At 46.3% G+C, this 18075-nt stretch overlaps 1 protein-coding gene across 1 annotated transcript in view; it reads left to right on the top strand.

Moving 5' to 3' along the window:
* Positions 1-9632: 9632 nt before the first annotated feature.
* csmd1a (CUB and Sushi multiple domains 1a) overlaps positions 9633-18075 on the top strand; it is a 190864-nt gene continuing 182421 nt past the window's right edge. The window contains exons 1-2 of the mRNA XM_038971948.1: positions 9633-9654; positions 15570-15786. Coding sequence (XP_038827876.1) covers positions 9633-9654; positions 15570-15786 — 239 coding nt within the window. The remainder of the gene's footprint in view (positions 9655-15569; positions 15787-18075) is intronic.

An 18075-nucleotide genomic window follows, 5' to 3' on the forward strand; every position in this document is an offset into this window, starting at 1 on the left:
CTCTCTTCCCTATTTCACCCCTGCCTCAGTGTGCCATGCTAGAACTGGACAAAAGACACAATTGTGTTGTTGTGTGTCATATCGGGAGTACTTTCCCGCCCCGCGCCTGGTGCTTCACACTCCCCGGCGTGGCCGACTAGAAATGTCAGAAATGCTAAACACCCTGACCCCATTACCAGTGTGGAATAAGTGCAGCATCCCAGCCGTACTGAGGTTATCACCGGGTGCTCTATAGGCAGCTATCTTCCTTACCTATTTTATACTGTACTAGGGTAGGTGGGGAAAGATTTTCAGATTGAAATCTGCCTCGGGGTTCTTAGAAACAAGAATTAATTATGTGCTTTAACTTCCTGTTGGATAACTGATGGACTGGGCTAGGTTCAGCTAGAGCTGACTGCCCTCGGATCAATTTCCTTGTAGTAATCGTGGTCAAATTTACCACCCAGAGGGCCCCCATTGATGTTGTTAGTCAGTCTCACTCAGATGTCATGTTAAAATCTGCAAACATTTCTCACTCAGCTTCTGGAAAAATGTGTAGAATAGCATGAACATAGGTGACAAACAGCTATTGTTTCTCTCCACCCAGTGGCAAAATGTGTAGAATTGCTTTAAAATTTCGGTGCAGCTAAGGCCCCTCATGATGAGTTCAGATGTTATTGTGGCCCCCACCTCCATCCCTGAGCTGAAGGGAGACACACAGGCAGGAAGACTGTACCTTGGAGGATTGAAATGAAATAATAATAGGCCTATGTATATTCCCAAGAGTTTTCTTCAGTCCTTCCCTTTAACTAATCAACAACATGATGATTAGCTAACTGAGGTATGTTAGTGCAGTGCTGAAACAAACACTTTGTATTGAAGAACATCACATTGGAAGGAAAGCTGTTTTCCAAGTTTCCAAGGATGTATTGTGTTTGTGTAAGACAACATGCCTTGGGAGGATCCATATTTACAGAGCCTTCGGAAAGTATTCAGACCGCTTGACTTTTTCCACAATTTGTTACGTTACAGACTTATTCTAAAATGGATTAAATCGTCCACCTCATTAATCTACACACAATACCTCATAATGACAAAGCAAAAAAAGTTTCGTTTTTGAATTTTATACAAATTTATATTGAAAAAATATGGAAATATCCCATTTACATAAGTATTCAGGCCCATTAAGCAGTACTTTGTTGAAGCACCTTTGGCAGCGATTACAGCATTGAGTCTTCTTGGGTTCGACGCTACAAGCTTGGCACACCTGTATTTGGGGAGTTTCTCCCTTTTTTCTCTGCAGATCCTCTCAAGATCTGTCAGGTTGGATGGGGAGCGTTGCTGCACAGCTATTTTCAGGTCTCTCCAGAGATGTTCGATCGGGTCCGGGCTCTGGCTGGACCACTCAAGAATATTCAGAGACTTGTCCTGAAGCCACTCCTACGTTGTCTTGGCTGTGTGCTTACGGTCGTTGTCTTGTTGGAAGGGGAACCTTCGCCCCAGTCTGAGGTCCTGAGCGCCCTGGACAGGTTTTCATCAAGGATCTCTATGTACTTTGCTCTGTTCATCTTTCCCTCAATCCTGACTAGTCTTCCAGTTCCAGCCGCCACCATAAAAAACATCCCCACAGCATGATGCTGCCACCACCATGCTTCACCGTAGGGATGGTGCCAGGTTTTCTCCAGAAGTAGGCCAAAGAATCGTGTTTTTCATGGTCTGAGAGTCCTTCAGGTGCCGTTTGGCAAATTCCAAGCGGACTGTCATGTGCCTTTTGCTGAGGAGTGGCTTCCGTCTGGCCACTCTACCATAAATGCCTGATTGGTGGAGTGCTGCAGAGATGGTTGTCCTTTGGAAGGTTCTCCCATCTCCACAGAGGAACTGGAGCTCTGTCAGCATGATCATCGGATTCTTGGTCAACTCTCAAGGCCCTTCTCCCCCAATTGCTCAGTTAGGTCGGGCTGCCAGCTCTAGGTGTCACGCCCTGACCATAGATTGCTTTGTATGTTTCTATGTTTTGTTTGGTCAGAGTGTGATGTGGGTGGGCATTCTATGTTGTATGTCTAGGTTGTCTGTTTCTGTGTTTGGCCTAGTATGGTTCCCAATCAGAGGCAGGTGTCAGTCGTTGTCTCTGATTGGGAGCCATATTTAGGTAGCCTGTTTTTCTTTGTGTTTTGTGGGTGGTTGTATCCTGTGTCTGTGTTATCACCATACGGGACTGTTTCGTTCGTTTGTCAGTTTATTGTTTTTTTTCATTGTTCAAGTATTCTTATTAACCTGTTTGGCGTGCAAGCCCGACGTCGGTACACTTATGACAACAGCCAGCTCAAAGTGCAGGGCGCGAAATTCAAAATATATATTTTTAAAATATTTAACGTTCACACATTAACAAGTCCAAGACACCAGATGAAAGATACACATCTTGTGAATCAAGCCAACATGTCCGATTTTTAAAATGTTTTACAGGGAAGACACAATATGTAAATCTATTAGCTAACCACGTTAGCAAAAGACACCATTTTTCATTACTCCACCAGTTATTTACTCCATCAGTAGCTATCACAAATTCGACCAAATAAAGATATAAATAGCCACTAACCAAGAAACAAATTCATCAGATGACAGTCTGATAACATATTTATTGTATAGCATATGTTTTGTTAGAAAAATGTGCATATTTCAGGTATAAATCATAGTTTACATTGCAGCTACAGTCAGAAATTGCACCGAAAGCAGACAGAAAAATTACAGACACCAACGCCAAATAACTAAATACTCATCATAAAACATTTCTGAAAAATACATAGTGTACAGCAATTGAAAGACAGGCATCTTGTGATTCCAGACAATATTTCCGATTTATCAAGTGTTTTACAGAAAAAACAAAATGTAGCGTTATATTAGCTTAGCACAATAGCCAGAAACACTTGGGCGCCGGCGACTACGGCAGATATATGAAATAACATCATAAAATGGGTCTTACTTTTGCTGATCTTTCATCAGAATGTTGGACAAGGTGTCCTTTGTCCAGAACAGTCGTTGTTTGGATTCAGAACGGACACTTTCCCTCTTCATTTAGCAAGCGCGCTAGCCGGGTGCCACGACACTCTCCATGTCAACAAACGGAAGAGAACGGAACACAGCAAAACTCCCGAAAAAATTTCAATAATCTGATGAAACCATATTGAAAAAACATACTTTACGATGATATGGTGACATGTATCAAATAAAATCAAAGCCGGAGATTGTAGTCGCCTATAACGGAAGCTAAACAAAAGGCAATCACACTGTCCAGCTCGCGCTATTCAGAGTACCGAAAATGGTGGACACGAGATTCCAAGATGATGTGTTCCAACTCAGATCGAGATAATCACCTCATTTCTTCTCTCACAGCCTCTTGACAACCAGAGGAAGGTGTATGACGTGTATGTATACTAATAGGTCTTGTGCCCATGTATAGGCATGAAGAAGAACAGAGCATCGATTTCAGACGTTCCACTTCCTGGTCAGGAAAAGTGCTGCAGAATGAGTTCTGTTTCACTCAGAGAAATAATTCAAACGGTTTTAGAAACTAGAGAGTGTTTTCTATCCAATAGTAATAATAATATGCATATTGTACGAGCAAGAATTGAGTACGAGGCCGTTTGAAATGGGCACGATTTAACTGGCTACTCAATACTGCCCCTTGCAGCCATAAGAAGTTAAAATGGATACTTACCACGCTGCGCATTGGTCCTCCTCTTCTCATTCCAACGACGAGCGTTACACTAGGAAGAGACTTCGTGGTTCCAAACTTCTTCCATTTAAGAATGATGGAGGCCACTGTGTTCTTAGGGACCTTCAATGCTGCAGAATTTTGTTGGTACCCTTCCCCAGATCTGTGCCTCGACACAATCCTGTCTCGGAGCTCTACGGACAATTCCTTCAACCTCATTGCTTGGTTTTTGCTCTGACATGCACTGTCAACTGTGGGACCTTATATAGACAGGTGTGTGCCTTTACAAATCATGTCCAATCAATTGAATTTACCACAGGTGGACTCCAATCAAGTTGTAGAAACATCTCAAGGATGACCAATGGAAACAGGATGCACCTGAGCTCTAATTTCGAGTCTCATAGCAAAGGGTCCGAATACTTATGTAAATAAGGTATTTTTATTTTTTTATGTATAATACATTTGCAAAAATGTATAAAAGCCTGTTTTCACTTTCTCATTATAGGATATTGTGTGTAGATTGATGCGGAAAAAACATTAATTTAATCCATTTTAGAATTTAGTCTGTAACATAACAAAATGTGGAAAATGTCAAGTGGTCTGAATACTTTCATAATTCACTGTACATTCTACAGTGGCAATAGAGCTTTCATATCTCATTAGTCTCCAACAATATTGTGGGGTGCTTCCCAACCGGCACCCTGTATCCGTTGTAGTGCACTACTTTTGACCAGAGCCAATAGGGAATAGAGTGAAAAAAGGGTGCCATTTGTCATGCTATGGGTGAGCAAACATGCTAAAATTGTCTTTTCCTTGCTGTTTCATTTGCTTATTTAATTGTGTTTTTATGAATAATATGGGCTATTCACATGACAGATGTCCTCCGATTTGGCTTTCCTAAATGCATTTTAATCATCCGCCATTGAAAACTCACATCCGTGTCTGAGCGGAACAAAGGAAGGAAGTACAACAGAATGTAATGCCTTCCAAATGTAACTCTTTTTCCTTTTATAGTACACTACTTCCCACCAATAGGGTGCCATTTGGAAAGCATCAATTGCATAAATAGGATTATGTATTCTTCCATGAAGTTCTCTCTCTCCTCTTTCTCTGTCTCTCTCTCTCTCTCTCTCTCTCTCACTGTCTCTCTCTCTCTCTCTCTCTCTCTCTCTCTCTCTCTCTCTCTCTCTCTCTCTCTCTCTCACTGTCTCTCTCTCTCACTGTCTCTCTCTCTCTCTCTCTCTCTCTCTCTCTCTCACTCTCTCTCTCTCTCTCTCTCTCTCTCTCTCTCTCTCTCTCTCTCTCTCTCTCTCTCTCTCTCTGTCTCTCTCTGCTCTACTTTGCATTGTTAAAAGGGGAATATATTTTGTGGACTAAGTCAAAACTGTATGCATATATTATAGTGTGGCCTAATATTCCAGTTCTACCATTACCTGTTTACCCTGGGGATGAGTTTACCCTGGGGATGAGTTTAACCTGTTCTGTATGTAGTGTATATAAGGATCTAGACGGCTCATAGCCTGGGGATGAGTTTTACCTGTTCTCTATGTAGTGTATATGAGGAGCCAGCCGTCTCATAGCCTGGGGATGAGTTTACCCTGTTCTCTATGTAGTGTATATGAGGAGCCAGCCAGGTCATAGCCTGGGGATGAGTTTACCCTGTTCTCTATGTAGTGTATATGAGGAGCCAGCCGGGTCATAGCCTGGGGATGAGTTTACGCTGTTCTCTATGTAGTGTATATGAGGAGCCAGCCAGCTCATAGCCTGGGGATGAGTTTACCCTGTTCTCTATGTAGTGTATATGAGGAACAGTTTACCCTGTTCATGTGCCCTTAGATTCCATCCCTCCTTAGATTCCACCCCTCCTTAGATTCCACCCCTCCTTAGATTCCACCCCTCCTTAGATTCCACCCCTCCTTAGATTCCACCCCTCCTTAGATTCCACCCCTCCTTAGATTCCACCCCCCTTAGATTCCACCCCCCCTTTGATTCCACCCCTCCTTAGATTCCACACATCCTTAGATTCCACCCTCCTTAGATGCCACCCCTCTTAGATTCCACCCCCCCTTAGATTCCACCCCTCGTTAGATTCCACCCATCCTTAAATTCCACCCATGCTTAGATTCCACCCCTCCTTCGATTCCACCCATCCTTAGATTCCACCCCTCCTTAGATTCCACCCCTCCATAGATTCCACCCCCCCATAGATTCCACCCCCCTTAGATTTCACCCTCCTTAGATTCCACCCCTCCTTAGATTCCCCCCTAGATTCCACCCCTCCTTAGATTCCACCTCCCCTTAAATTCCACCCCTCCTTAGATTCCCCCCCCCCCCCCTTTGATTCCACCTCCCCTTAGATTCCATCCCTCCTTAGATTCCCCCCCCCCCTTAGATTTTACCCCTCCTTAGATTCCACCCCTCCTTAGATTCCACCCTTCCTTAGATTCCACCCCCTCTTAGATTTCACCCCTCCTTAGATTCCACCCCCCTTAGATTCCACCTCTCCTTAGATTTCACCCCTCCTTAGATTCCACCCCTCCTTAGATATCACCCCTCCATAGAGCCCACCCCTCCTTAGATTACACCCCTCCTTAGATTCCACCTCCCCTTAGAATCCACCCCCCCTTAGATTCCTCCTCCCCTTAGATTCCGCCCCTCCGTAGATTCCACCCCCCCCCTTAGATTCCACCCCTCCTTAGATTCCACCTCCCCTTAGATTCCACCCACCCCCTTAGATTCCACCCCTCCGTAGATTCCACCCCCCCTCCTTAGATTCCACCCCTCCTTAGATTCCACCCCTCCTTAGATTCCACCCCTCCTTAGATTCCACCCCTCCTTGGATTCCACCCCTCCTTAGATTCCACCCCTCCTTAGATTCCACCCCTCCTTAGATTCCACCCCTCCTTAGATTCCACCCCTCCTTAGATTCCACCCCTCCTTAGATGCCACCCCTCCTTAGATTCCACCCCTCCTTAGATTCTACCCCTCCTTAGATTCCACCCCTCCTTAGATTCCACCCCTCCTTAGATTCCACCCCTCCATAGATGCCACCCCTCCTTAGATTCCACCCCTCCTTAGATGCCACCCCTCCTTAGATTCCACCCCTCCTTAGATTCCACCCCTCCTTAGATTCCACCTCTCCATAGATTCCACCCCTCCTTAGATTCCACCCCTCCATAGATTCCACCTCTACTTAGATTCCACTCTCTCTTAGATACACCCCCCCTTAGATTCCACTCCCTCTTAGATTCCACCTCTACTTAGATTCCACTCTCTCTTAAATACACCCCCCCTTAGATTCCACCCCTCCTTAGATTCCACCCCTCCGTAGATTCCACCCCTCCTTAGATTCCACCCCTCCTTAGATTCCACCCCTCCTTGGATTCCACCCCTCCTTAGATTCCACCCCTCCTTAGATTCCACCCCTCCTTAGAATCCACCCCCCTTAGATTCCACCCCTCCATAGATTCCACCTCTACTTAGATTCCACCCCTCCTTAGATTCCACCCCCCTTAGATTCCACCCCTCCATAGATTCCACCCTCCATAGATTCCACCCCTCCTTAGATTCCACCCCTCCTTAGATTCCACCCCTCCGTAGATTCCCCCTTCTTAGATTCCACCCCTCCATAGATTCCACCCCTCCTTAGATTCCACCCCTCCATAGATTCCACCCCTCCATAGAATCCACCCCTCCTTAGATTCCACCCCTCCATAGAATTTGCCCCTCCTCCACCCCTCCTTGGATTCCACCCCCATTAGATTCCACCCCTCCTTAGATTCCACCCCTCCTTAGATTCCACCCCCCCTTAGATTCCACCCCTCCTTAGATTCCACCTATCCTTAGATTCCACCCCCCTTAGATTCCACCCTTCTTTAGATGCCACCCCCCCTTAGATTCCACCCCTCCTTGGATTCCACCCACTTAGATTCCACCCATCCTTAGATTCCACTCTCTCTTAGATACACCCCCCCTTAGATTCCACTCCCTCTTAGATTCCACCCCTCCTTAGATTTCCCCCCTCCTTAGATTCCACCCCCCCTTAGATTCCACCCCTCCTTAGATTCCACCCCTCTTAGATTCCACCCATCCTTAGATTTAACCCCCCTTTTGATTATACCTCCCCTTAGATTCCATCCCCCATTAGATTCCACCCCTCCTTAGATTCCACCCCTCATTAGATTCCACCCCCCCATTAGATTCCCCCCTCCTTAGATTCCACCCCTCCTTAGATTCCACCCCTCCTTAGATTCCACCCCTCCTTAGATTCCACCACTCCTTAGATTCCACCCCCCCTTTGATTCCACCCCTCCTTAGATTCCACACATCCTTAGATTCCACCCTCCTTAGATGCCACCCCTCTTAGATTCCACCCTCGTTAGATTCCACCCCCCCTTAGATTCCACCCCTCGTTAGATTCCACCCATCCTTAAATTCCACCCATGCTTAGATTCCACCCCTCCTTCGATTCCACCCATCCTTAGATTCCACCCCTCCTTAGATTCCACCCCTCCATAGATTCCACCCCTCCATAGATTCCACCCCCCTTAGATTTCACCCCCCTTAGATTCCGCCCCTCTTTAGAGTCCACCCCCCCGTTAGATTCCACTCCCTCTTAGATTCCGCCCATCCTTAAATTCCACCCATCCTTAGATTCCACCCCTCCTTCGATTCCACCCATCCTTAGATTCCACCCATCCTTAAATTCCACCCATCCTTAGATTCCACCCCTCCTTCGATTCCACCCATCCTTAGATTCCACCCCTCCATAGATTCCACCTCTCCTTAGATTCCACTCCTTCTTAGATTCCACCCTTCCTTAGATTCCACCCCTCCTTAGATTCCACCCCTCCTTAGATTCCACCCCTCCTTAGATTCCACCCCTCCTTAGATTCCACCCCTCCTTAGATTCCACCCTCCTTAGATTCCACCCCCCTTAGATTCCACCCTCCATAGATTCCACCCCTTCTTAGATTCCACCCCTCCTTAGATTCCACCCCTCCTTAGATTCCACCCCTCCTTATATTCCACCCCTCCTTAGATTCCACCCCTCCTTAGATTCCACCCCTCCTTAGATTCCCCCCTCCTTAGATTCCACCCCTCCTTAGATTCCGCCCCTCCTTAGATTCCACCCCTCCTTAGATTCCACCCCTCCATAGATTCCACCCCTCCTTAGATTCCACCCCTCCTTAGATTCCACCCCTCCTTAGATTCCACCCCTCCTTAGATTCCACCCCCCTTAGATTCCACCCCCCTTAGATTCCACCCCTCCATAGATTCCACCCTCCATAGATTCCACCCCTCTTTAGATTCCCCCCTCCATAGATTCCACCCCTCCTTAGATTCCACCCCTCCTTGGATTCCACCCCTCCATAGATTCCACCCCTCCTTAGATTCCATCCCTCCTTAGATTCCACCCCTCCTTAGATTCCACCCCTCCTTAGATTCCACCCCTCCTTAGATTCCACCCCCCTTAGATTCCACCCCTCCATAGATTCCACCCTCTTTAGATTCCACCCCTCTTTAGATTCCCCCCTCCTTAGATTCCACCCCCCTTAGATTCCCCCCTCCTTGGATTCCACCCCTCCATAGATTCCACCCCTCCTTAGATTCCACCCCTCCATATATTCCACCCCTCCATAGATTCAACCCTTCCATATATCCCACCCCTCCTTAGATTCCGCCCCTCCTTAGATTCCAGTTTTGCATCCCAAACAGCATTCATTTTCCCTATGTACCAGGGTTGTACCAGGGTTGTACCAGGGTTGTACCAGGGTTGCCTGAACTAGTACACTACATAGGGAATAGGGGGACATTTGCGAGTCAGCCCCTGTCTCCTTTTCTTTCGTCGTCTGTTGCTTGGTCACCGTGACGACCATTGACTGACAGTTCCCGGGGCCCACGTGTGTGGCTGCGTGGGAATTGACTATTCTCTGTGCAAATGAACTTTGACATTGACCTTGGTGAGTATCTCTTTCCGACGACCAGGAGAGATCACAATCCCCTCAACCATTTCCTGAGGGGCTGGATAATCACATCATGACTGTTGATGTGAAAAAAGCGTGTCCGTGGAGGTTTATAAATAGACGGAGTGTGTAGAGTGGTGGGAGGGCTAGCGATTAGAACTCCAATGCTAATGGCCTGCTGGATACATGATGATAATGGCATGTTATAGCACTCCGATGCTAATGGCCTGCCAATAGATACATAGTGATTATGGTATGTTACAGCACTCCAATGCTAATTGCCTGCTGCTAGGTATAAGGTGTTAATGCCATGTTATAGCACTCCGATGCTAATTGCCTGCCAATAGATACATAGTGATTATGGTATGTTACAGGACTCCAATGTTAATTGCCTGCTGCTAGGTATAAGGTGATAATGTCATGTTATAGCACTCCAATGCTAATTGCCTGCTGCTAGATACAAGGTGATATGTTGTGGTGATACAGAGGTGTAGTCCTCAGTCAAGGGGAATGTCAAGGGGATTGTCAAGGGGGTTGTCAAGGGGATTGTCAAGGGGGTTGTCAAGGGGATTGTCAAGGGGGTTGTCAAGGGGATTGTCAAGGGGGTTGTCAAGGGGGTTGTCAAGGGGGTTGTCAAGGGGATTGTCAAGGGGATTGTCAAGGGGGTTGTCAAGGGGGTTGTCAAGGGGATTGTCAAGGGGGTTGTCAAGGGAATTGTCAAGGGGGTTGTCAAGGGAATTGTCAAGGGGATTGTCAAGGGGGTTGTCAAGGGGATTGTCAAGGGGGTTGTCAAGGGAATTGTCAAGGGGGTTGTCAAGGGAATTGTCAAGGGGGTTGTCAAGGGGATTGTCAAGGGGACTGTCAATGGGATTGTCAAGGGGATGGTCAAGGGGATTGTCAAGGGGGTTGTCAAGGGGATTGTCAAGGGGGTTGTCAAGGGGGTTGTCAAGGGGGTTGTCAAGGGGATTGTTGTTACGTTCCCCAGTTTTCTGTGTTGTGGTATGTATTTGAGTGTGTGTTTCAGGAGATAGCTTCCTGAGTTCTCCATGGCTAATTGATAATTGGAGAGCTGACCACGCCCCCTCGTCAAGAAGCAGCTGACACTAATTACCTTTGCCACCTGAGGAATATAAAAGCCAGTGTTCTGTTCAGGAAAAGAGTTTTTTTTTGAGAGATTGGAGAGAGAGGAGAGGAGATGAGATAAGGAGTAGAGATTTGGAGATTGAGAGAGAGAAATTAGATTGTGATATAGTGTTGGTTGTGTATCAGAAAGTGTGGTATGTACTGTTGTTGGTAGCAGTTTTGCTATGTCCTGTGTTTGTGAGTGTTTGTGAAATCGTTAATAATTACTCTGTTTCATTTGTTCCCAGGGGGGAAGGAGAAGGCACTTTGGGAGTGCTTAGGCAAGAGGCCCGCGGGCATACATATACCCGTAGTATATTTACTGTCTAGGCACACTAGGTAAGACCTGGGCGGACCACCCCCTGTATTTTGGTTAGGGCACCAGGTGGTGCTAAGTTAGGTAAGTTAAGTGGGTAGGCAGGTTAGATAGGAGAGGGGGAACTTTGATATTTACTTTCTTTGCTTTGGTTCCGTCCAGCCCCTTTTCCCCATATTACCGTGTATGAAAATAAATCCTAGTAAACGGTAGATTCTGGTTTTGTGTCATCCTTACTTGCACCTACAGTCCATACCTCTTGCACTTCAGAGAGTTGAGTTGTAGTAGGGAGTTGCGTTCCCTCTTCTCAGAGGAATGCGTAACAATTGTCAAGGGGGTTGTCAAGGGGGTTGTCAAGGGAATTATCAAGGGGGTTGTCAAGGGAATTGTCAAGGGGGTTGTCAAGGGGATTATCAAGGGTGTTGTCAAGGGGATTGTCAAGGGGGTTGTCAAGAGGATTGTCAAGAGGATTGTCAAGGGGGTTGTCAAGGGTTGTCAAAGGGGTTGTCAAGGGGGTTGTCAAGGGGATTGTCAAGGGGATTGTCAAGGGGATTGTCAAGGGGGTTGTCAAGGGGATTGTCAAGGGGATTGTCAAGGGGATTGTCAAGGGGGTTGTCAAGGGGGTTGTCAAGGGAATTGTCAAGGGAATTGTCAAGGGGGTTGTCAAGGGGGTTGTCAAGGGGGTTGTCAAGGGGACGGTCAAGGGGACGGTCAAGGGGACTGTCAAGGGGACTGTCAAGGGGGTTGTCAAGGGGGTTGTCAAGGGGGTTGTCAAGGGGGTTGTCAAGAGGGATTGTCAAGAGGGATTGTCAAGAGGGATTGTCAAGAGGGATTGTCAAGGGGATTGTCAAGAGGGATGTCAAACGGGTTGTCAAGGGGGTTGTCAAGGGGGTTGTCAAGGTGATTGTCAAGGGAATTGTCAAGGGAATTGTCAAGGGAATTGTCAAGGGGGTTGTCAAGGGTGTTGTCAAGGGGATTGTCAAGGGGCTTGTTTTAGTTATGTGTTGTGGTGTGTGTAATTGTGTGTGCAGTCATCTACACTAACGTTCAAAAGTTTGTGGTCACTTAGATATGTCCTTTGTTTTTGAAGAAAAGCACATTTTTTGTCCATTAAAATAACATAAAATTGATCAGAAATACAGTGTAGACATTGATAATGTTGTAAATGACTATTGTTGCTGGATACGGCTGATTTTTTATGGAATATCTACATAGGTGTACAGAGGCCCATTATCATCAACCGTCACTCCTGTGTTCCAATGGCACGTTGTGTTAGCTAATCCAAGTTTATCATTTTAAAAGGCTAATTGATCATTAGAAAACCCTTTTGCAATTATGTTAGCACAGCTGAAAACAGTTGTTCTGATTTAAAGAAGCAATAAAACTGGTCTTCTTTAGACTAGTTGAGTATCTGGAGCATCAGCATTTGTTGGTTCGAATACAGGCTCAAAATGGCCAGAAAGAAAGACCTCTCTTCTGAAACTCATCAGTCTCTTCTTGTTCTGAGATATGAAGGCTATTCCATGCGAGAAATTGCCAAGAAACTGAAGGTCATCAGCCTGCTGATTATCCCGCACACCTGTCACCATCATCTTGCCCATCTGAGCCTCATGACACTCACCTGGACTCCATCACCTCCTTGATTATCTTCCCTGTATCTGTCCCTCACCTGGACTCCATCACCTCCTTGATTATCTTCCCTATATCTGTCCCTCACCTGGACTCCATCACCTCCTTGATTATCTTCCCTATATCTGTCCCTCACCTGGACTCCATCACCTCCTTGATTATCTTCCCTGTATCTGTCCCTCACCTGGACTCCATCACCTCCTTGATTATCTTCCCTGTATCTGTCCCTCACCTGGACTCCATCACCTCCTTGATTATCTTCCCTATATCTGTCCCTCACCTGGACTCCATCACCTCCTTGATTATCTTCCCTATATCTGTCCCTCACCTGGACTCCATCACCTCCTTGATTATCTTCCCTATATCTGGCCCTCACCTGGACTCCATCACCTCCTTGATTATCTTCCCTGTATCTGTCCCTCACCTGGACTCCATCACCTCCTTGATTATCTTCCCTGTATCTGTCTCTCACCTGGACTCCATCACCTCCTTGATTATCTTCCCTGTATCTGTCCCTCACCTGGACTCCATCACCTCCTTGATTATCTTCCCTATATCTGTCCCTCACCTGGACTCCATCACCTCCTTGATTATCTTCCCTGTATCTGACCCTCACCTGGACTCCATCACCTCCTTGATTATCTTCCCTATATCTGTCCCTCACCTGGACTCCATCACCTCCTTGATTATCTTCCCTATATCTGTCCCTCACCTGGACTCCATCACCTCCTTGATTATCTTCCCTGTATCTGTCCCTCACCTGGACTCCATCACCTCCTTGATTATCTTCCCTGTATCTGTCCCTCACCTGGACTCCATCACCTCCTTGATTATCTTCCCTGTATCTGTCCCTCACCTGGACTCCATCACCTCCTTGATTATCTTCCCTATATCTGTCCCTCACCTGGACTCCATCACCTCCTTGATTATCTTCCCTATATCTGTCCCTCACCTGGACTCCATCACCTCCTTGATTATCTTCCCTATATCTGTCCCTCACCTGGACTCCATCACCTCCTTGATTATCTTCCCTATATCTGTCCCTCACCTGGACTCCATCACCTCCTTGATTATCTTCCCTATATCTGTCCCTCACCTGGACTCCATCACCTCCTTGATTATCTTCCCTGTATCTGTCCCTCACCTGGACTCCATCACCTCCTTGATTATCTTCCCTGTATCTGTCCCTCACCTGGACTCCATCACCTCCTTGATTATCTTCCCTGTATCTGTCCCTCACCTGGACTCCATCACCTCCTTGATTATCTTCCCTATATCTGTCCCTCACCTGGACTCCATCACCTCCTTGATTATCTTCCCTATATCTGTCCCTCACCTGGACTCCATCACCTCCTTGATTATCTTCCCTGTATCTGTCCCTCACCTGGACTCCATCACCTCCTTGATTATCTTCCCTGTATCTGTCCCTCACCTGGACTCCATCACCTCCTTGATTATCTTCCCTATATCTGTCCCTCACCTGGACTCCATCACCTCCTTGATTATCTTCCCTATATCTGTCCCTCACCTGGACTCCATCACCTCCTTGATTATCTTCCCTATATCTGTCACTCCCCTTGACTATATATTTCCTATTTATTTTGCAACTAATTTCATGTATGTTTTCATGGATAACGAGGTTATTTCTAAGTGACCCCAAACTGTTGAATGGTAGTGTATGTGTTGATACCTGTGTTTGTGCACATGTCTGTTCATATGCTTGTAATGTAACGTAGCATACTCAAGAAGCACCGCTTATACTCGGTCAGCGATGCAGAAATACCTTGACTGTCTTCACCACTGATAAAGAAATCCAAGGCATTTCTGCACCACTGACAGAGAAAGACAAGGTATTTGTGCATCACTGACAGAGAAAGACAAGGTATTGTGCATCACTGACAGAGAAAGACAAGGTATTTGTGCACCACTGACAGAGAAAGACAAGGTATTTGTGCACCACTGACAGAGAAAGACAAGGTATTTCTGCACCACTGACAGAGAAAGACAAGGTATTCTGCACCACTGACAGAGAAAGACAAGGTATTTCTGCACCACTGACAGAGAAAGACAAGGTATTTCTGCACCACTGACAGAGAAAGACAAGGTATTTCTGCACCACTGACAGAGAAAGACAAGGTATTCTGCACCACTGACAGAGAAAGATCTAGTACTAGGCAGTAGTGATGCACTAGCCATCTGTTTCTGAGGGAACGTCCATCTGTTTCTGAGGGAACGGTCCATCTGTTTCTGAGGGAACGGTCCATCTGTTTCTGAGGGAACGTCCATCTGTTTCTGAGGGAACGTCCATCTGTTTCTGAGGGAACGTCCATCTGTTTCTGAGGGAACGTCCATCTGTTTCTGAGGGAACGGTCCATCTGTTTCTGAGGGAACGTCCATCTGTTTCTGAGGGAACGGTCCATCTGTTTCTGAGGGAACGGTCCATCTGTTTCTGAGGGAACGGTCCATCTGTTTCTGAGGGAACGGTCCATCTGTTTCTGAGGGAACGTCCATCTGTTTCTGAGGGAACGTCCATCTGTTTCTGAGGGAACGTCCATCTGTTTCTGAGGGAACGTCCATCTGTTTCTGAGGGAACGTCCATCTGTTTTGTTAGCTTCTGTGTGTAAATTTGAGTGGTTACATTTCTCCAGCCGCATCCCTCAGCTGTTTACCAAAACAGTGGTGGGGTGTCCACTTTGTTGGTGTTTGAACTGGAAATATCCCCTTTAATGTTGCTCAGTCTGCTTTGCTAACCACATGTTATCTCTCTCTCCATCCATCCTCCTTCCCTCCCTCCTTTTTCCCTCTCCCCCTCTTCCTTCCCCTTCCCCCTTTTCCATCCCAACAGCTCAGAACTGCAGTTATACTCTCCAGAGCCCCAACGGTACGCTAGAGAGCCCTGGCTACCCATACGGCTACCCCAACTATGCCAACTGTACGTGGGTGATCCTGGCAGCGGAACACAACAGGATACAGCTGGTGTTCCAAGGTTTCGCTCTAGAGGAAGACTTCGACCTGCTGTCTGTCTACGACGGCCCGCCCAGCCCGGGGAACCTTAGGACCAGGTCAGAATTATGATCTTGGATGATTTGCGATAAGATGGTTGGGCTTAATAGGGACAGGACTTTTCCTTGGCAAGGTGACAGGATCAGGAAAAACTCTGATGCATTGAGTTGGCACTAGTCTCTGCAATGTGAGGTGATTCAACATATCTCCCAGTGAGATACGTGTGCAGGGCACTGGAGATTAGACTGGCCCTCTGCAGTACCACTAACAATGGTCTGTAGTGGACCGTAGCACGAACAGTAGTCTGTAGGGGACAGTAACACTACCAGTGGTCTGTAGGGGACAGTAACACTAACAGTGGTCTGTAGGGGACAGTAACACTAACAGTGGTCTGTAGTGGACAGTAACACTAACAGTGGTCTGTAGGGGACAGTAACACTAACAGTGGTCTGTAGGGGACAGTAACACTAACAGTGGTCTGTAGGGGACAGTAACACTAACAGTGGTCTGTAGGGGACAGTAACACTAACAGTGGTCTGTAGGGGACAGTAACACTAACAGTGGTCTGTAGGGGACAGTAACACTAACAGTGGTCTGTAGGGGACAGTAACACTAACAGCGGTCTGTAGGGGACAGTATCACTAACAGTGGTCTGTAGGGGACAGTATCACTAACAGTGGACAGTAACACTAACAGTGGTATGTAGGGGACAGTAACACTAACAGTGGTCTGTAGGGGACAGTAACACTAACAGTGGTCTGTAGGGGACAGTGGACAGTATCACTAACAGTGGTCTGTAGGGGACAGTAACACTAACAGTGGTCTGTAGGGGACAGTAACACTAACAGTGGTCTGTAGGGGACAGTAACACTAACAGTGGTCTGTAGGGGACAGTAACACTAACAGTGGTCTGTAGGGGACAGTAACACTAACAGTGGTCTGTAGGGGACAGTAACACTAACAGTGGTCTGTAGGGGACAGTAACACTAACAGTGGTCTGTAGGGGACAGTAACACTAACAGTGGTCTGTAGGGGACAGTAACACTAACAGTGGTCTGTAGGGGACAGTAACACTAACAGTGGTCTGTAGGGGACAGTAACACTAACAGTGGTCTGTAGGGGACAGTAACACTAACAGTGGTCTGTAGGGGACAGTAACACTAACAGCGGTCTGTAGGGGACAGTATCACTAACAGTGGTCTGTAGGGGACAGTATCACTAACAGTGGACAGTAACACTAACAGTGGTATGTAGGGGACAGTAACACTAACAGTGGTCTGTAGGGGACAGTAACACTAACAGTGGTCTGTAGGGGACAGTAACACTAACAGTGGTCTGTAGGGGACAGTAACACTAACAGTGGTCTGTAGGGGACAGTAACACTAACAGTGGTCTGTAGTGGACAGTAACACTAACAGTGGTCTGTAGGGGACAGTAACACTAACAGTGGTCTGTAGGGGACAGTAACACTAACAGTGGTCTGTAGGGGACAGTAACACTAACAGTGGTCTGTAGTGGACAGTAACACTAAGTGCTATACAGTAGTGTTTCAGACTTTTAAATGTAGTTTAGGGTCCATTCTGGGTCAGGTATGTTTGAAAGCTATTGGAAATCCATGTTTTGGAGTGTCTGTATTAGGCCTGTGGATAACTGCTGGTCTCACGGTAATTGTCCGTTAATGAACATAAACACACACATCCTACAAGCCGCCGATGAAGACCTTACGGTACATCTACAGTTTAAAAAGTAATACATCCATGTAATAAAGCCTACACAATCACAAATCCATTATTTATTTTAGACCAGGTATAAAGAAACATGATATGAAGAAAATGTAGTCTATTTCAGTAGAACAGAATAACATACTCTGAGTTGTCCTCATGTTAGGTCCTGATGTGGCTTTGTCATATGGCTGTGGGCTACGCTAGTTCATTTAGCAGACAAGATTAGCTTTTGATTCTGTGTCGTTATTTTATATTATTTTATAGTATGAAGAATACAATTGAAAAAAGCTGATTAAATAGAAGGGATATTTTCTCCAATGGATTTGAGGGAGTGTTCACATGCTGCTATTCTGTGTTGAGAGGTTAACAAAGAAACAGGTACTCCTATATGCTTCATTTAGAGTTATTCATGTACCTTCAGATGTTCTACAAACGTTGGTCTATATGTTTAGATTTTTAATACATTGTAAAGGCTGCATGATGAGACTAGTGATGATTTGAAAAAAGTGGTGTGAAAGACAGTGAGAGAATTTCCCGTCTGCATCCCCGTTGTATGGCCGTAATGCCCCCTACGAAAAATCCATGCCTTTAGCAGCCAGTGGTCGTTGTGCCCTTGGGCTGAAT

The sequence above is a fragment of the Salvelinus namaycush genome, chromosome 32 (genome assembly GCF_016432855.1).
Source record: "Salvelinus namaycush isolate Seneca chromosome 32, SaNama_1.0, whole genome shotgun sequence".
NCBI classification, from domain to species: Eukaryota; Metazoa; Chordata; class Actinopteri; order Salmoniformes; family Salmonidae; genus Salvelinus; species Salvelinus namaycush.